General features: G+C 48.6%; 1 protein-coding gene across 2 annotated transcripts in view; it reads left to right on the top strand.

Moving 5' to 3' along the window:
- FBXO10 (F-box protein 10) overlaps window positions 1-15779 on the top strand; it is a 42645-nt gene that overhangs the window by 18957 nt on the left and 7909 nt on the right. Inside the window, exons 3-8 of one of the 2 annotated variants that reach the window (XM_019966223.2) lie at window positions 891-1481; window positions 4375-5196; window positions 6950-7099; window positions 8326-8462; window positions 13580-13650; window positions 15411-15563. In XM_019966223.2, the coding sequence (XP_019821782.2) occupies window positions 897-1481; window positions 4375-5196; window positions 6950-7099; window positions 8326-8462; window positions 13580-13650; window positions 15411-15563 (1918 nt within the window). In that variant the 5' untranslated portion in view covers window positions 891-896. The remainder of the gene's footprint in view (window positions 1-890; window positions 1482-4374; window positions 5197-6949; window positions 7100-8325; window positions 8463-13579; window positions 13651-15410; window positions 15564-15779) is intronic. The other variant, XM_019966224.2, reaches the window with a different exon arrangement.

The raw sequence follows: 15779 nt of genomic DNA, 5'->3' as shown, positions 1-15779 counted from the left end.
GTGGCTAGGACTGTGTTGAATAAAAGTGGCAAGAGTGGACATCCTTGTCTTGTTTCTGATCTTGGAGGAAATGCTTTCACCTTTCCACTGTTGAGGACAATGTTAGCTTTGGGTTTGTTATGTAGAGTTATGTAAGTTCCCTCTGTGCCCACTTTTTGACGAGAGTTTTTTTTAAACCACAGATGGGTGTTGAATTTTGTCAAAAGCTTTTTCTGCATCTTTTGAGATGATCATATGCTTTTTATCCTTCAATTTTTTCATGTGATGTATCACACTGATTGTTTTGCATTTATTGAAAAGTCTTTGCATCCCTGGGATAAATCCCACTTGGTCATGATGTATGGTCCTTTTAATATGTTGTTGGATTCAGTTTGCTAGTATTTTGTTAAAGATTTTTGCATCTATGTTCATCAGTGATATTGCCCTGTAGTTTTCTTTTCTTTTTTTGTTTGGTATCTTTGTCTGGTTTTGATATCAGAGTGATGGTGGCCCCATAGAATGATTTTGGAAGTATTCCTTCCTCTGCCATTTTTTGGAATAGTTTCGGAAGGACAGGTGTTAACTCTTCTCTAGATGTTTGCTAGTATTCGCCTGTGAAGCCATCTGGTCCTGGACTTTTGTTTTTGGAAGTTTCTTAATCATGGTTTCAATTTCAGTACTTGTGATTGGTCTGTTTTTATATTTTTCTATTTCTTCCTGGTTCAGTCTTGGAAGATTGTTCCTATCTATGAATTTGTCCGTTTCTTCTAGGTTTCCCATTGTATTGGCATAGTTGCTTGCAGTAGCCTCTTACGATCCTTTGTATTTCTATCATGTCAGGGGATGTTTTAAGGAAGGGGACCATAAGCAGGATGGACAAAAACCTCTTTTGTTCTGTGTCTGTGTCCCAGGTGACCATGGAGGCTGGCGGCCTCCCCCTGGAGCTGTGGCGTATGATCTTGGCCTACCTGCCCCTTCCCGACCTGGGCCGCTGCAGCCTGGTGTGCAGGGCCTGGCGTGAACTGATCCTTAGTCTCGACAGGACTCGCTGGCGGCAGCTGTATCTGGGCTGTGCTGAGTGCCGCCACCCCAACTGGCCCAACCAGCCCGATGTGGAGCCTGAGTCTTGGAGGGAGGCCTTCAAGCAGCATTACCTTGCCTCCAAGACCTGGACCAAGAACGCTGCCATCTTGGAGACCTCTGTCTGCTTTTCTCTATTTCGCCGGAGGAGGATGCGCCGGACCCTGAGTGTCGGGCCAGGCCATGAGTTTCACAGCCTAGGCAGTGCCCTGGCCATGTCCAGCCTGTTTGACCGAATCCTGCTGTTCCCAGGTCTGCATGAAGAGCAAGGTGAAATCATCCTGAAGGTGCCTGTGGAGATTGTAGGCCATGGGAAGCTAGGTGAAGTGGCCCTGCTGGCCAGCATTGACCAGCAGTGCTCGACCACACGCCTGTGTAACCTTGTCTTCATGCCAGCCTGGTTCTCACCCTTCATGTTTAAGGTGGGTGTCGACCTCCGATGCATGGCCTCTCCCAGCCTGACCCTGAGTCTTGGCCTCTTCTCGGTGGGTTTGTAACCCCTTTTTTGTTGGAATTGAGAGTTCAGTCATTATTCCTATAACACAGTCCTCTGAGTTCTACACCAGTTGAGAAGGAGGCACGGGGATCAGTAAAGATCTACATTCTGCTTTGTTCCCTCACTGGAGGTCAAAATTGCCTTGTACTTCTTCCCTTCCAAACTGGACCAACTGGGGCCACAGGTACAGCAGCCAGGTGGGAAAGCCAGGTTCTAGGAGCATGCCGCATGGTGACAGGCAACATTCCCAGAGAGATGGCCAAAGAGGGGACGCTCTGCAGGCCAGGGACCTTCAGCACGTTAGCCCCACTCTGGGGAGGGTCAGGGAAGGTCTGGCTTTTGCCAAGAGTGACTGGAGAGAGAGTCGGAAAATATCAGAACAACATATTCCTTCTAGAAACAGAGCAGTTGTTTTCAGAGACAAGCACGGTAGCTTTTGGTAGCTCCTGGCAGAACAGTCTGCAGCTGTTACATTGCTTAGAAACTGGTTACAGTGCATGGATTTTGTACCTTGTCAACAAAAACTACACCACCACTATTCTACCGGTAACAACCAGATTATCTGTCAGGTTCATAATGATATTTGTGCCACCGGTCATTTACGATGCACTTACTGGGTGCCAGGCATGTCCTTACAGCATGATTAAGATGGGTAGTGTCAGCTGGCTTTATAGACAAGCGAACAGAGCCTCAGCAAGGGTCTCAGACTTTGTAAGGGACAGAACTAGGGTTCAAAACCTGTAATCATAATATAGGTGACTTTGCATCAGTGGTCTCACAACAATCTTGTGGTAGACAGAGGAGATGTGTCCCCATTCTGCAGATGAGGGGCACTGAGGCTCAGAGACACTGAATAACTTTCTCAAGTGGTAATTAGGTTAGACCTCAAATCTAGGCCTTTGAGCCTAAGCACTTTTGAAATTACATTGTACTGTCTTCCTTGAAGCTTGAAAGGCTGCTTGCTAATTAGACCTAGAAGATTTCAGAAGGACTGATGAGGTCTTCCACTGCTGATCTACAGACCCAGAAGAATCGTTCATTTCCATACCCTTCACATTTCATAGACATTTATTCTTGGAGTAAGATGTTCATTTCAGCCTCTGCTTCCCCCTCATCAATGTAGCCACAGATCTTCAAGGGGTAGGTCTTGGCCATAGATGTCTTTGTAGCTCAGCCCACTTCCTGCCTCAGGGCTTGGCATATATTAGTGCTCAGTCCATGATTGTCTTTTAACTAACAACAGGACAAGGGGCCAGAATCACCCTGCCTGAAAAAATGCCAAGGCCAGGGTGATTTCACAGCTGTTTTATATGACTTTTGAGGAGAACCCTGGCAGTGGCTTTGCATCTCTAGAGAGCCAGTGTTTTTCTACAGAGAGGACCAAGTAAGAGAAAATAGACTTAAATTGCATCAAGAAAAAGTTAGGTTAGCCCTAGGGAAGAACTAACAGGTTTAGGGGAGTTAAGTTCTGGAACAAGCTCTCAAGGGAGATCACTGCTGGAGAATGTAAAATTGTCCAAGGATTACTGAACAGGATCATGGGACACTCCCTCCTTTTATGGTTCAAATATATCTCATGGAACTTGGTGTGAAATCCAGAAACAGTTCTTCTTCAGAAATACAGAGCAGCCAGGCCTCACTGTCAGGCCTGCAGAGCTGAGGGCTCAAGTAAGTTGCGCTGTGGGGCTCAGCACTCCCCTGCCCCAGAGGACTCTGCTCTCCATGGTGATAATAGCTGGCTTTTCTCACATGCCATCTTTGTGCCTGGCTCCATGCCTGGTGCTTTGTTAGCTTGTGAGCCCTGTACTGTAGACAGAGAAACTGAGGCTTGGAGCAGTGACATGTCGGCCTGAGGTTACACCCTTGGGAGAGGCAGAGCTGGGAGCTGGGCCCTGCGGCCAGACCTCAGAGCCCCGCGCTCTTTAGCCTCTGTGCTGCGGGCTGTGGCAAGCCTGCTGTCTCCAGCTCTAGTTGTGCACCAGCTTTAGTTCCCACGCAGACTCCCAACACCTGTGTCGGGGCCTCCCACTGCTGGCACAGCCCCTCCTGGCCACCTTGGCCTCTGTCAGCCCTCCCACTTCGCCGGCTCCGTCCTGAGTCCAGACACTAGGCTGGCCTCTGATGAGCTGCAGTCCACAGGCTCAGGGGAGGCTGGCTTGCAGGGCCAAGGGAGGATGACAGTGAAGGGAGAGTGCTTTGGAGGGTGAGACCCAGAGAAGTGCCACGTGATGGGACACAGTCTCTGTGAAACTGAGGCACCACGTGGGACCCTTACCCATCAGAGGGCTTGGTAAAGTTGGGCTTGCATCCCAGCCAGCTCCTGGGTCTGTAGAAATTGGAAGCTTCCCCATCATTTCTAATCATCCCTAGAGTGATAGTTTCCTGGTTCATCTCCAGTATTAACATGTGTCAATTCCATTTCCCCCATCCCTCTGAGCATTCAGCATCTTCCCCCTTCTGCAGGTCACCCCCACACTCCTTATTCTAAGTGCTTCATGAGCATTGGTAGCATTTATTTGAGATTTGGGGAGTTGGGGAAGGGCCCTGCTGCAGAGTGAACTTCTCTGCCGTTCTCCATCTCCACTCTTGCCCCCGCCCTTTGGGACTGGAGGGAGAGAAGGGCAGGCAGCTTCCTTCATGCAGAGCAGCTCCCAGTTCCTCCGGGGCTGGCAGACATGCACCCTGTGGGGAAGGGAACGTGACCAGCAGGACAGAAGGCCTCTTGAGGTGCCACCCCCTCTGGAGCAGACAGAGCTCTGACAAGCAAAACAGATCTTATCCCTGTTACACACACTGTCTCTCGCTCTCTCATCTCCCAGACAACTTCAGGTCACGTCCAGTTTGACAACTGCAACTTCGAGAATGGGCACATCCAGGTCCACGGCCCAGGCACCTGCCAAGTGAAGTTTTGCTCCTTCAAGAACACTCATGTCTTTCTGCACAACGTGCCCCTGTGTGTCCTGGAAAACTGTGAATTCGTGGGCAGTGAAAACAACTCGGTGACTGTCGAGGGCCACCCATCCTCAGAGAACAACTGGGCCTACACGCACCTCTTAGGGCTCATCAGGTCCTCTCCTGGCGTGCTCCCCACCGAGGACTCGGACTCTTTAATGTCCCTTGACCTGGAGAGCAGGGACCAGGCCTGGAGCCCAAGGACCTGTGGCATTGTCATTGAAGGCAGCCAGAGCCCCACTAGCCCAACCACCGGCTCCCCCAGGGCTGGCTCACAGGATGCAGAGGTGGGCAGCAATGGGGAAAGGGTGGCCCGGACCCCAGACAGCAGCGATGGAGGCCTGAGTCCCAGTGGTGAGGACGAGGACGAGGACCAGCTCACGTACAGACTGTCCTACCAAGTGCAGGGCCCACGGCCAGTCCTGGGGGGCTCTTTTTTGGGCCCACCGCTGCCTGGAGCCTCCATCCAGCTGCCCAGCTGCCTGGTGCTGAACTCCCTGCAGCAGGAGCTGCAGAAGGACAGGGAGGCCATGGCACTGGCCAGCTCCGTGCAGGGCTGCCTCATCCGCAAGTGCCTCTTCCGGGACGGCAAGGGAGGTGTCTTTGTTTGCTCTTATGGCCGAGCCAAGATGGAAGGAAACATCTTCCGGAACCTGACTTACGCGGTGCGGTGTATACATAATAGCAAGGTGCTGTCATAGGCTTACTGTGCAGACCCATGAGGCCTCACTGGGTCACCAGGAACATGATTTTTGAGTGGTGAGAGGGCTTCAGTGGTTGTATGCTGGAGGGCTTGGATAGAGCTAGTCTGTATTTTCTAAAAAGTCATCATCTCTTAAGCTTATAATACACACTTGCCTCATGTCCATCATCTGACTTGAATGAGGCAGAGCTGTCCTGGTAAGGAGTTTCTGGTATCCGCATTCATCCTTAGTCTTGGGTAGGTGTGTCCATGGGTTTAGGACCTTGGCAGTGGGCCCTCTGCAGTGGTCCTGCCTCACCTCATGCACTAGGAGGGGAATTCTAACCCTCAATACCAAAACATTTTCTTCCCACATCCCTGAGGGATAAAGGGTTTATTGTTTTTCTGTCTTCCACCCCCCCACCCCCACCCCATGAGAGCCACGGGGTTTGCAGCTCTTCACCCAACTGCTTGAAGCTTGTTCTCTGGGAAAATTAGGGGGGAAATCCAAGAGGGGCTTAGTGCTTTTTCCAAAGTGACTGTTCTTTCCCGCCAAGTGCCCAGCAGAAGGGAGGCATCTCTGGCCTCTTGTCTGGCCCTCAGCCTTTCTCCATGAGCAGCTGGCATGGTCTGTGGAGAAGTGAATAGATGCAGCTTCTCCCGGGGCTTCTGTGCTCTTACTGATTCACACTTGGCTTTTAACAAGTTGTGAAAACAGTTACCCAAACTTTTCTTTCTGGCTAGCATGGCACCTGTGTCTTTTCAAACAAGCAGGTAGTCCCATCTCATGTCCTTGGAGGTGCCTTTTTCCCTTAGGTTCCAGGCTCGTTGGTGGTCCTGCAACCTCAGCTCTCATGGATTCAGAGATTCTTCTTGTGGGAGCAATACTCTTTCTAACTTTCTCCATTATAAGCAGAAAGCATCTCCTTGAAATTGTACTTGCATTACACTTTACCCCTCCCAGGACTTAACTCTAATGTAATATATTGTTTATTGTTAGTACACAATTTGCCTTCACATACTATATTGTATTATGAATACACAGTTTTTAAAAAAACATACATTTTAAGTTTTTATATAATTATTAAATATAAAAAGAAAGTGTAAGTGGCAGTATGCCCTCTTAATAAGCTGTGTGCCGGCTTATGGTGTCTTCCCTATCCCTATACCAACGTTTCTAACTGTCTCTTAGTTTGGAATTCCAGTGGGTTTTCCACCCCAAGATAATACATTAAGAGAGATGCAGAGTGGGCAAGAATGGGTATTTGTCTTACAAGTAAAAAGCCAAAGGGAAGGTGGGCAAGGAGCGCCTGTGAGTTACCTTACCCTCTAGCACTTCCTTAGGCAGGTGAAGTCCAGCAGAAGTGCCTATGGGATTGGCACTTGGTTCCGTTTAAAGTAGCTGTGCCCTCAGACCTCTGGGGAACTCTTCACGTGGAGTTAGCAGCCTGCCTAATCCTATCTCATCTAAGCATCACTTCCATCCTGCTCTGAGGCTGGGGATGTGGAGCCCAGGGCCAAGCTTCCATCCAGGGTTTAGTGAAGGACAGGTATGAGGTTGGTACAGAGGCTGCAGGTCCAAACCGGAAAGGGTGTCGAGATGCTCCCTCCTTGTGAGCTCATGGCGAGAGCCACTGAGCTGGAGTCAGGCAGATCTGCACAGACCAGACAGGAAGGAAGAAACTCAGGTGCCCCCTGAGCAGGTTTTAAAAAATAGCCTTTGTGACCAGAAAATGAATGGCTGTTTCTTCTCTGCCTAGATCATCATGCTCAGGAACCACATTCACCACTGCAGAGCATCGGGCATCTTTCTTCGGTTGGAGGGTGGAGGCCTGATTGCTGGCAACAACATCTGCCACAATGCGGAGGCCGGCGTGGACATCCGGAAGAAGTCCAACCCTCTCATTCTGGTACTTCCTCCGTCTTGGTGTCCCTTGCAGGGTGGCTCATAGTTCTCAGAAACCTTTTCTAGGATGTCTAAGCAAATGCTACCATTTTAAATTCCTGTTGCTTCCTGCTTTTAAGTCATTCCTGTCCTTTCCTCTGTGGGTCCTAGTGACTCTGGTCTCTTCCTCCATGTGTTGAAGGTGACTTTGGATAAATCACATCCCTGAAGTCTTCCCCCAGCAAGGATGAGGACCCAGCAGACAGGGAAGTTCACAGGGCCTTCCTTCCTACAGCTCTGATATGCTCTTGTGGGTTTTGAGTTCAGTAAAAATAAAGATATGATGTCTGCCCTGAAAAACACTTGGTTACCCTGGTGAGTCTGCCAAATCCTTCAGGGGAAAATCTGGAAACCAGTAAGAATAGGAGCTCCTGCAGCAGGAAACACTTTAAAGCAAACTTGAACTTTGTTTTTGTGAAATAGTTTTGGAAAAGAAACAGCTAGCTTCTTGGTTTAAATATATGATTGTATTTAGGGTGTAAATTAGAAGAGTGAAACAATTATAATTTATTATAACCTAAGATTTTAACCACCATGCAAAAGGCAACTAACTGGGAAACAGAAAAGCTAGGTTTCAGATCCGGCTCTACCACAAATGTACTGTGTGACCCTGGGCCTCTTTCCCCGTTTGCTCAGAGGAGTTTGGCAGAAATACCTCCAAAGGTCCTTGTAGCTCGTATACCTTCTGGTGGCCTCCTGCCTCATGGGAAACCTAAGCTCCCTGGGGCTACACCTTCCACAGTCCCCCTCCCTTCCCTGGGTGGTCCCTGAGGCCTGTGCTTAGTCAGTGTTCCCACATATTGGGGCTCCGCCCCCGGGGCCCTGGGGTAATGTGGCCTTGATAATGATCATGCTCTTTGGAGGCTCAGAAATTTTCAGTACTGTGCATTGTAGATGAAGGCAAGAGCCCTCAGCATTAAGTGTCAGGATGTAACTATTAATACATCCCAAGAGTCTGGGTGGGGTAGACTCCTCTCTCGGGAGTCTCTCTGACAGGTATCCATGTGTGCACCTGTGCAGAGAGGGCAGGGCCACGCCCGGTCCATTCACTTTGTTTTGTGCTTGGGATCCTGCAGTGACGTGTTTTCCTCTGCTGACGCATCCTGGCCCTGCTGTGGGGCAGCACTGAGCCCTCTGCTGCTCACCGGCATGTCTGATCTGCCTTCTGTGGTATCTCCTGTTCACCTGCAGTGTAACCAGATCCACCACGGCCTTCGGTCCGGCATTGTTGTCCTTGGCAATGGGAAAGGCATCATCCGGAACAATCAAATCTTTTCAAACAAGGAGGCTGGCATTTACATCCTGTACCACGGAAATCCAGTTGTGAGGTATGTATGTGCCTCTGTACTCAGACCATCCTGCTCACCCATGGTCCCTTTCTTCCTCTTTCATCGCTGCTTCCCTGCTTCCTGTCTTTGCTTCATTTGAAACCATTTTTGTTTACTAAAGCAACTGTATACATGCAAGCAGAGAAGAGACAGGCTTCACCCACAATCCCACCTCAGTAACACAGCCTTCTGTGTTATATTCTCTGTATTCTGTGCTTTTGTGTCTGTGTTCCCTTCCAGTTAATTATGTGGGGCCATTCTATTCAGCAGGCATTATTGGGCACTTCTAATAATGATAACAAAGTTAAACCAGGTAGACTCTGCTCCCTTGGAGCTTACTCTAGTCTGGAGGAAGACATGTGTGTCCAGAAATAATGCTAAGATAGGACTGGCATAGAGGTTTCAACTCACTTGACAACTCTGATCGGTTGTTAGTGGCTACCTGGGATGCTGTATTAAGATTGGAGGCTACATCTGACCTCAGCACGGAAGCATGCCGTGATCCATCACTGGTATAAGCTGTAGGTAGTGGGGCTGCGGATCTGCCCTCCCACCCATCATGTGGTGCAGGCTGTGATAAATGCTGTCAAAGTGGTACCGAGAGGGGGAGTTATTCTGATGAGGGGACTGTGGGGAGCCTCATTTGGGAGCTGGCATTGGGGTTAAGACTTTGAAATACGGGTAGGACTTGGCCTCTCATGGAACTGGGGAGTAGACACTCCTAGAGAAGGAAGTGGTGTGAGCAGAGGCAGGTGAACATAGCAGAGTCAGGGAGCACACAGTCCTCTGGGGCTTGAGAAAAAGTCTCACACAAGTTGTGACATTGCTGTAAAACATCTCAAGTTGGGACTGTCCCAGATCATCTTGGGTCCTGTGGTCACTGCAGCCTGAGTGTTTATATCCCCGTGGCAGTCCATCTCTGCCGGGAAGTGTGCTAGAAAGCCTTGGGCCAGATGAGGAAGGCTTTATGTAGTCCAGTGGGAAAGGTGGAGTTTATTCTGTCTAGATAAGGGGGGATCACTAAAGGTTTTGAGTGGAAGACTCACATGTTATGTCTGCGCTTTACAAAAATAACTGGAATTACTGTGCAGCAAATATAGTCTGAGAGTTTTCCCCTGCATTATCCTGTGTGTACTTTTCCATGTTGTTGAAGGATCTTATATTTATCACTTTGGTCAGTTTCAGAACATTCCTCATTTTTGAACCAGTCCTATTACTGTTAGGCTTCTATTTTTTCACTATTGTAGGCAGCTTGGTTTTGTTTGTTGTTTAGTCACTAAGTTATGTCCGACTCTTTTGCGACCCCATGGACTGTAGCCCACCAGGCTCCTCTGTCCATGGGATTTCCCAGGCAAGAATACTGGAGTGGGTTGCCATTTCCTTCTCCAATAGGCAGCTTACTAAAAACAATTAGTGATCACATGATTATGGAGCTGTTTTCCCATCTTTTACATTATTGCCTTAAGATAAGAGTATGGGTTTGCATGTGTGCATATTATTCATTAAACACACATTTAGGTGTTTACTCCATCTAAGGGGGTTAGCAGTATAAAGGATGTATGAACAGTCTCTGCTCTGTGAAGTGTTTGGTGTCATTCTGCAGATGGGAGCTGTAAGGGAAGGACCCACTAAAGTGAGCATTTTTATACGTCTTCATGCAAGTGCAGAAGGAAACCAGTCATGATTGCAGCTGAGTGAGTCAGGACAGGGCATGTGGGGTGCTGACATTTGAGCAGTGCTCAGATGGTAAAGAATCTGCCTGCAATGCAGGAGACCCAGGTTCAATCCCTGGGTCAGGAAGATGCCCTGGGAATGGCAACCCACTCCAGTATTCCTACCTGGAAAATTCCATGGACAGAAGAGCCTGGCAGGCTACAGTCCATGGGGTTGCAAAGAGTTGGATGTGACTAAGCGACTAACACTTTACTTTTTACTGAAGGACAAATAGGATTTTTTGGCCTCAGAAAGGCATTACAAGCCTGGGGCAGTGAAATTTGGAGTATGACCTGGGAAAGTGGTGGGAAAAGTGTGGTATGTCTGGGCATAAGGTCAGCCTACAAAGTGGGGTTGATGCTGGAACATGGAGGAACTCGAATACCACGTGTGGTAGCTAGAATAATGGCCCCCCAAATCTATCCATTTTCTAATCCTTGGAACCTGTGCATAGATTGCCTACAAGGCAGAAGAGACTGTGCAGATGTGATAAGGGTGCTGAGATGGGGAGAGTACCCTGGGTGATCCAGGTGGGCCCAGTGTAATCACAGGGTCCTTAGAAGAGGGAAGCAGGAGAGTCAGAGAAGGAAATGTGTCAACAGAGGCAAGGCCAGAGGAATGAGGCCACGGACCAGGAAGCCTGGGCCGCCTCTAGGAGCTGGAAAGGTCAGAAACAGATGCTTTCCGAGTCTCCAGAAAAAAGGCGGGTCTAGTGGCACCTTGATTTAGCCCTGTCAGACCCATTTTGGACTTCTGACCTCCTAAACCAGAAGATAATAAACTCGTGCTGTTCTAAACCACTAAGTTTTTGGTAATTACTTACTGCAGCCATATACCCAAACCTTGTGGGTGCTGGGGAGCTGTTGAAGGGTTTCGAGCAAGGAATATTACAACCGTATCAGTGTCTTGGCTTTTTCATTGTTGTTATTTTATTTTATTTTTGGCTTTTTAAAACAGTCCCTTTGAGGGAATTCTCTGGTGATCCAGGGGTTAAGACTCCATGCTCTTACTGCTGAGGGCCTTTGTTCCCCCTGGTTGGGGAAAAAGATCCCACAAGCCAAAAGCCTCCCCCCACAAAACAAATTCTGGGTTTAGATGTAAACTACTATATGCAGGATGAATAAACGACAAGGTCCTACTGTACAGCACAGGGAACCATATTCAATATCCTATCCTGTGATGAACTATCATGAGAAAGAGTATGAAAAAGAACGTCTGTATGTGTATAAGTAAGTCACTTTGCTATACAGCAGAGATTGGCACAACATTATAAATCAAATACACTTCAATAAAAAGTATCTTTTGAATAAAACAGTCGCTTTGAGAGAATTTGGTTGTGCTTTTTTCCTTTATGTTTCTTTGTGATGGAGGACAGGGATTTGTGGGAGGTCCCTGAATTTCAAGGTCCGTGATGTGACCTCAATAAGGCAAGCCATTGAGCATATTTTTTTGCTGGTAAGAGTTACATAACCTATGGTTTTTTGTTTTTGTTTGTTTTTTGCCTTGGCTGCAAGGAAGCACAGGACTCAAACTGTGTTAATATCCCACCCTTGGTTCTTGGAACAATGCTCTGTCCCCTTTTCCTCATGTTTTCTGATGTCTCTCTTTTTTTTTTTTTCCAATTTAATTTTATTTTTAAACTTTACAATATTGTACTGGTTTTGCCAAATATCGAAATGAATCCGCCACAGGTATACATGTGTTCCCCATTGTGAACCCTCCTCTCTCCTCCCTCCCCATACCATCCCTCTGATGTCTCTTTTATCTTTGTTCTGCCTACCCTATGTGCACACACATGTTTCTTCAAGTGGCCATGGATTCTCTATGAAAGTGAGATTTGTGTTAAAGGTATAACACTCATGAATTTGCTTCCATGGTGCAGCTCTCAGAAATATGAATGAGGTTTGCCTGAGCCCATGGACTGCATCTGATTCTGAATTCTAGAAGCCCAGAGTAACCATCAGTTGATGGAATTATAATCACATCAAAGCAGTTGCTTCGCATCTGAGTAAAAACATAAGGATGTTTTTTAACAGACAATTTCACTTATTCAATTCCAAATGCATAATGTACGTACAGTTGGCATTTGGCTTCCCCACAAGGAAGTACAGGCTTCCCTGGTGGTGGCTCAGTGGTAAAGAATCTGTCTGCCAAGCAGGAGACGTGGGTTCGATCTGTGGGTCAGGAAGATTCCCCTGGAGAAGGAAATGGCAACCCACTCCAGTATTCTTGCCTGGGAAATCCCTGGACAAAGGAGCCTGGCAGGCCACAATCTATGGGGTCACAAAAGAGTCAGACACGACTCAACAACTAAACAACAGTAACATATGGTAAACGCTTTGGACCTTGCCCTAGTGATGGGAAGACTTATCAGCCAACTCCTGATCAGTGAGGTTCTGTGAGAGGAGCCAGGCCCTGTGTCAGGCTCTGAACAGCTAGTTGTGTATTTGGATCTAAATCCCTCAGCTGCATGGTAGGAAGTAGGAGGGCACCTCCTAAGAGAGGGGGCAGGTGCTTCTCCAGTATAGAAGGAGATCACAGTATTCCTGTTAGTAAAAATACCAATCAGCAAATGCGTATCCTCCAGAAATAACCCAGTTCTGCCAGTGTCTGAGTGGCTCTGTATTTACAGGCAGGCAACCAGAGTTGAGAGACGGGAGCAATGCAGGTCCTTTAACACACTCAGGTGTCTTATTCTAGGGAGCTCATTCTCGAGGACTTTCCATGGCAGTAGGGCCATGTGTGTCTCTTGAGTCAAGAGCATGCTTTCTTAGATCTTCCGTTATGCCAAGTGAGATAGGTCAGTGAAAGAAATACTGTATGATATCGCTTATACATGGAGTCTAAAAAATACAACAAACTAGTGAGTATAATAAAAAAGCAGAGTCAGATATAGAGAACAAACTAGTGGTCACCAGTAGGGAGAGGGAAGCAGAGAGGGGCAATTAGGGGTAGGTGATTAAGAGGTATAAAAGGTATGAAGTATTATGTATAGAATAAGCTACAAGGATATATTGTACATCAGGAATATAGTCAATTTTTATAATATCTGCAAATGAAGTATAACCTTAAAAAATTGTGAATTACTGTGTTGTACACCTTCAAATGATATAATACTGTACAACAACGATCATACAAATAAAATGGTGCTTGAGTGTGGCTAGCAGTCCAGAGAGGCTGCAGAGACAGGGATATCTGTTTTTGTGGCACAGTTGCAGGTGGTTTGGGGGCCGTGTAACTGGTGATTGCTTTCTGCCTGGCTTCTGGGCCTCAAAGAGGTGCTCCATATCCCAGTGGACCTGAGCCATCTGGGAAGCCCATGAAGAGGGTAGGCACCTTGGATGGGCATTGTCTTTGAGGCATGATGTTGGTCTGGTCTCACCTTTTGTCTTCTTTCATTTTAGCCGGAACCACATTTTCAAGGGCCACGCAGCCGGCATCGCTGTGAACGAGAATGGCAGAGGCCTCATCACAGGTAGGCATGAGACTGCCTGCAGCTGTAACCAGCCAGGCAACCACAACCCAGCCAACGTCCCCAGCTTCCCACCCACCCAGTCCTTCTCCTGGACAGACTGGCCTCCTGATGGTGACCAGCGCTCGAGGACATAGGTTCCACACCCTAGCCGTGCTTACCAGGCAGGGAGGTTGCGTCCGTTCTTTGCCAGGCCTGGTGCTTACAGGATCTGAGTGGGTGGCTCACAGAACACTGTCAGAAATATTCACACCACACAAACTGAACCCCTTCTCTGGACTCTACAGGCTTGTTCCTGCTCTGGCAATCCATCCCCATTCCCCCTCTGCCTGGCCAACTCCTGTCATTTCTCTGAGCCTCACCCCAATTGTCTCTTCCTGGGGGAAGCCTGCCCTGAGCTCCCATTGTACATCCACTCACTTAGTCCACCATGTAGGCCTGCTCTGTAGGACATTGTACTTAATTTCTTATGATCCATTTAATGACAGCCTCCTTTGCTGTGTTCTGTAAGGCAAGGATCATGTCCATCTGGTACGTCAGTGTAGCCTCAGCACAGAGCATAGCCATACCTAGGACATTAAGGGGATCCAGCAAACACTGGGCCAGTAACTCCTCTTGGCTGAATCCCGCCTTTCGTCATTTATCGGACATGTTTTGAGCACACGGTGTATGCAAGAGCTGGGGATGCAACAGTGAAGAAAACAGATAATTTCTGCTGTCAGGAACTGACATTTCAGGAGGCGAAAATAACAAAAGCATGTATTTTTTTTTTCAAATAGAGTCATCTCTGAGGGTGATACATATTTTTGTTTTTTGGCCACACTGCACAGCTTCAGGATCTTAGTTCCCCAATCAGGGATGAAACTTTGGCCCTGGCAGTGAAAGCGCCAAGTCCTAACCATTTGGCTGCCAGGGAATTTCCTCTACAGATAATTAAAATAGGGCGATAGACAAACTGGGTATTTAGGCCTGTGTGGTCAGTGCAGGCCTTCCAAAAAAGTGACATGTAAACCAGAAGCTGGAGGATGGGAAGGAACTCAGGAAAGAACCAGGATTCCAAATGGGGCCACCTGTGGGAACAGACTTGGCAGGCCTGAGGAGCACAGAGGTTGCTCCTTTGGCTGCAGTGTGGTGAGCAAGGGGCAAGGAGTATGAGATGGGGTCCCAGAGGCAGGCAGGAGCTGGTCACACAGGCTCTCCTGAACCATTGCAGTCCTGTCGCAAGAGGCTGAGAGTCTGCCTCATCCTGGTGCTGCAGCAGCAGTGTCCCAGGACACCCCTTCTCACTGGTGGCCCTTCAGCCCGCCCCCTCCCAGAGACATGGTGGAGGGGAGAGGAGGGCTGTGGTCAGTCCAGAACTGAGGCTGAGAAGGACAGGGTCGCACCTCCCCAGGCCTGTGAGGGGTGGCTGGATTCTGTGTCAGTGCTCCCGAGGACAGTCCCCCAGGACAGACAGCTCTGCCTGGCCTTGGTCCGAGGACACTAAAGCCAGCCTGTTCTTAGTTATCAGTCCTCCAGGCCGCTAGATGCAGTGGGTTCTGGGGATACAGGAAACCACAAGGCAGACACAAACCTTGCCCTTGGGGAAAGCAGACAGCAGACACGTCCTTGGGAAGCCACACAGCAGACAAGATTCTGGGTGCTGCCTCCTGAGAGGGGCAGGCCTCAGTGTCCTTGTCCGGACTTGTTTTCTGTCAGCTGTTCAAGTCCCCATGGCAGCACTGTAGGAGGCCTGTGACCCTCTTTTCCACCTCTTTCCATAGAAAATGTCATCCGAGAGAATCAGTGGGGAGGTGTGGACATCCGCCGAGGAGGGGTCCCCATCCTCAGGAGCAACCTCATCTGCTTTGGCTACTCGGATGGTGTGGTTGTGGGGGATGAAGGCAAAGGCCTGCTAGAAGGAAACACCATCTACGGTGAGAGCCGCTCTCCTTGGGGACAGGTTTGGGGGCCAGTGCAGCCTGAAGGCAGGAAGCACAGGTTCCACCTCCAACTTGTAGGTCCTAAGAGAGTCACTGCTGTTCCCTGGGCCTCCAGTACCTCATCTTAACCAGCCTGTATCTCAGGTCACAGCCCCTCTCAGAAGGCATGAGCCTTTCATAAATCACCTTCTAATCCAGGTTGACCCCATG

The sequence above is a fragment of the Bos indicus genome, chromosome 8, assembly GCF_029378745.1.
Source record: "Bos indicus isolate NIAB-ARS_2022 breed Sahiwal x Tharparkar chromosome 8, NIAB-ARS_B.indTharparkar_mat_pri_1.0, whole genome shotgun sequence".
In the NCBI taxonomy this organism is placed as follows: domain Eukaryota; kingdom Metazoa; phylum Chordata; class Mammalia; order Artiodactyla; family Bovidae; genus Bos; species Bos indicus.
The sequence above is the reverse complement of the archived record's forward strand: the minus strand, read 5'-3'. Positions and strand labels throughout refer to the sequence as shown.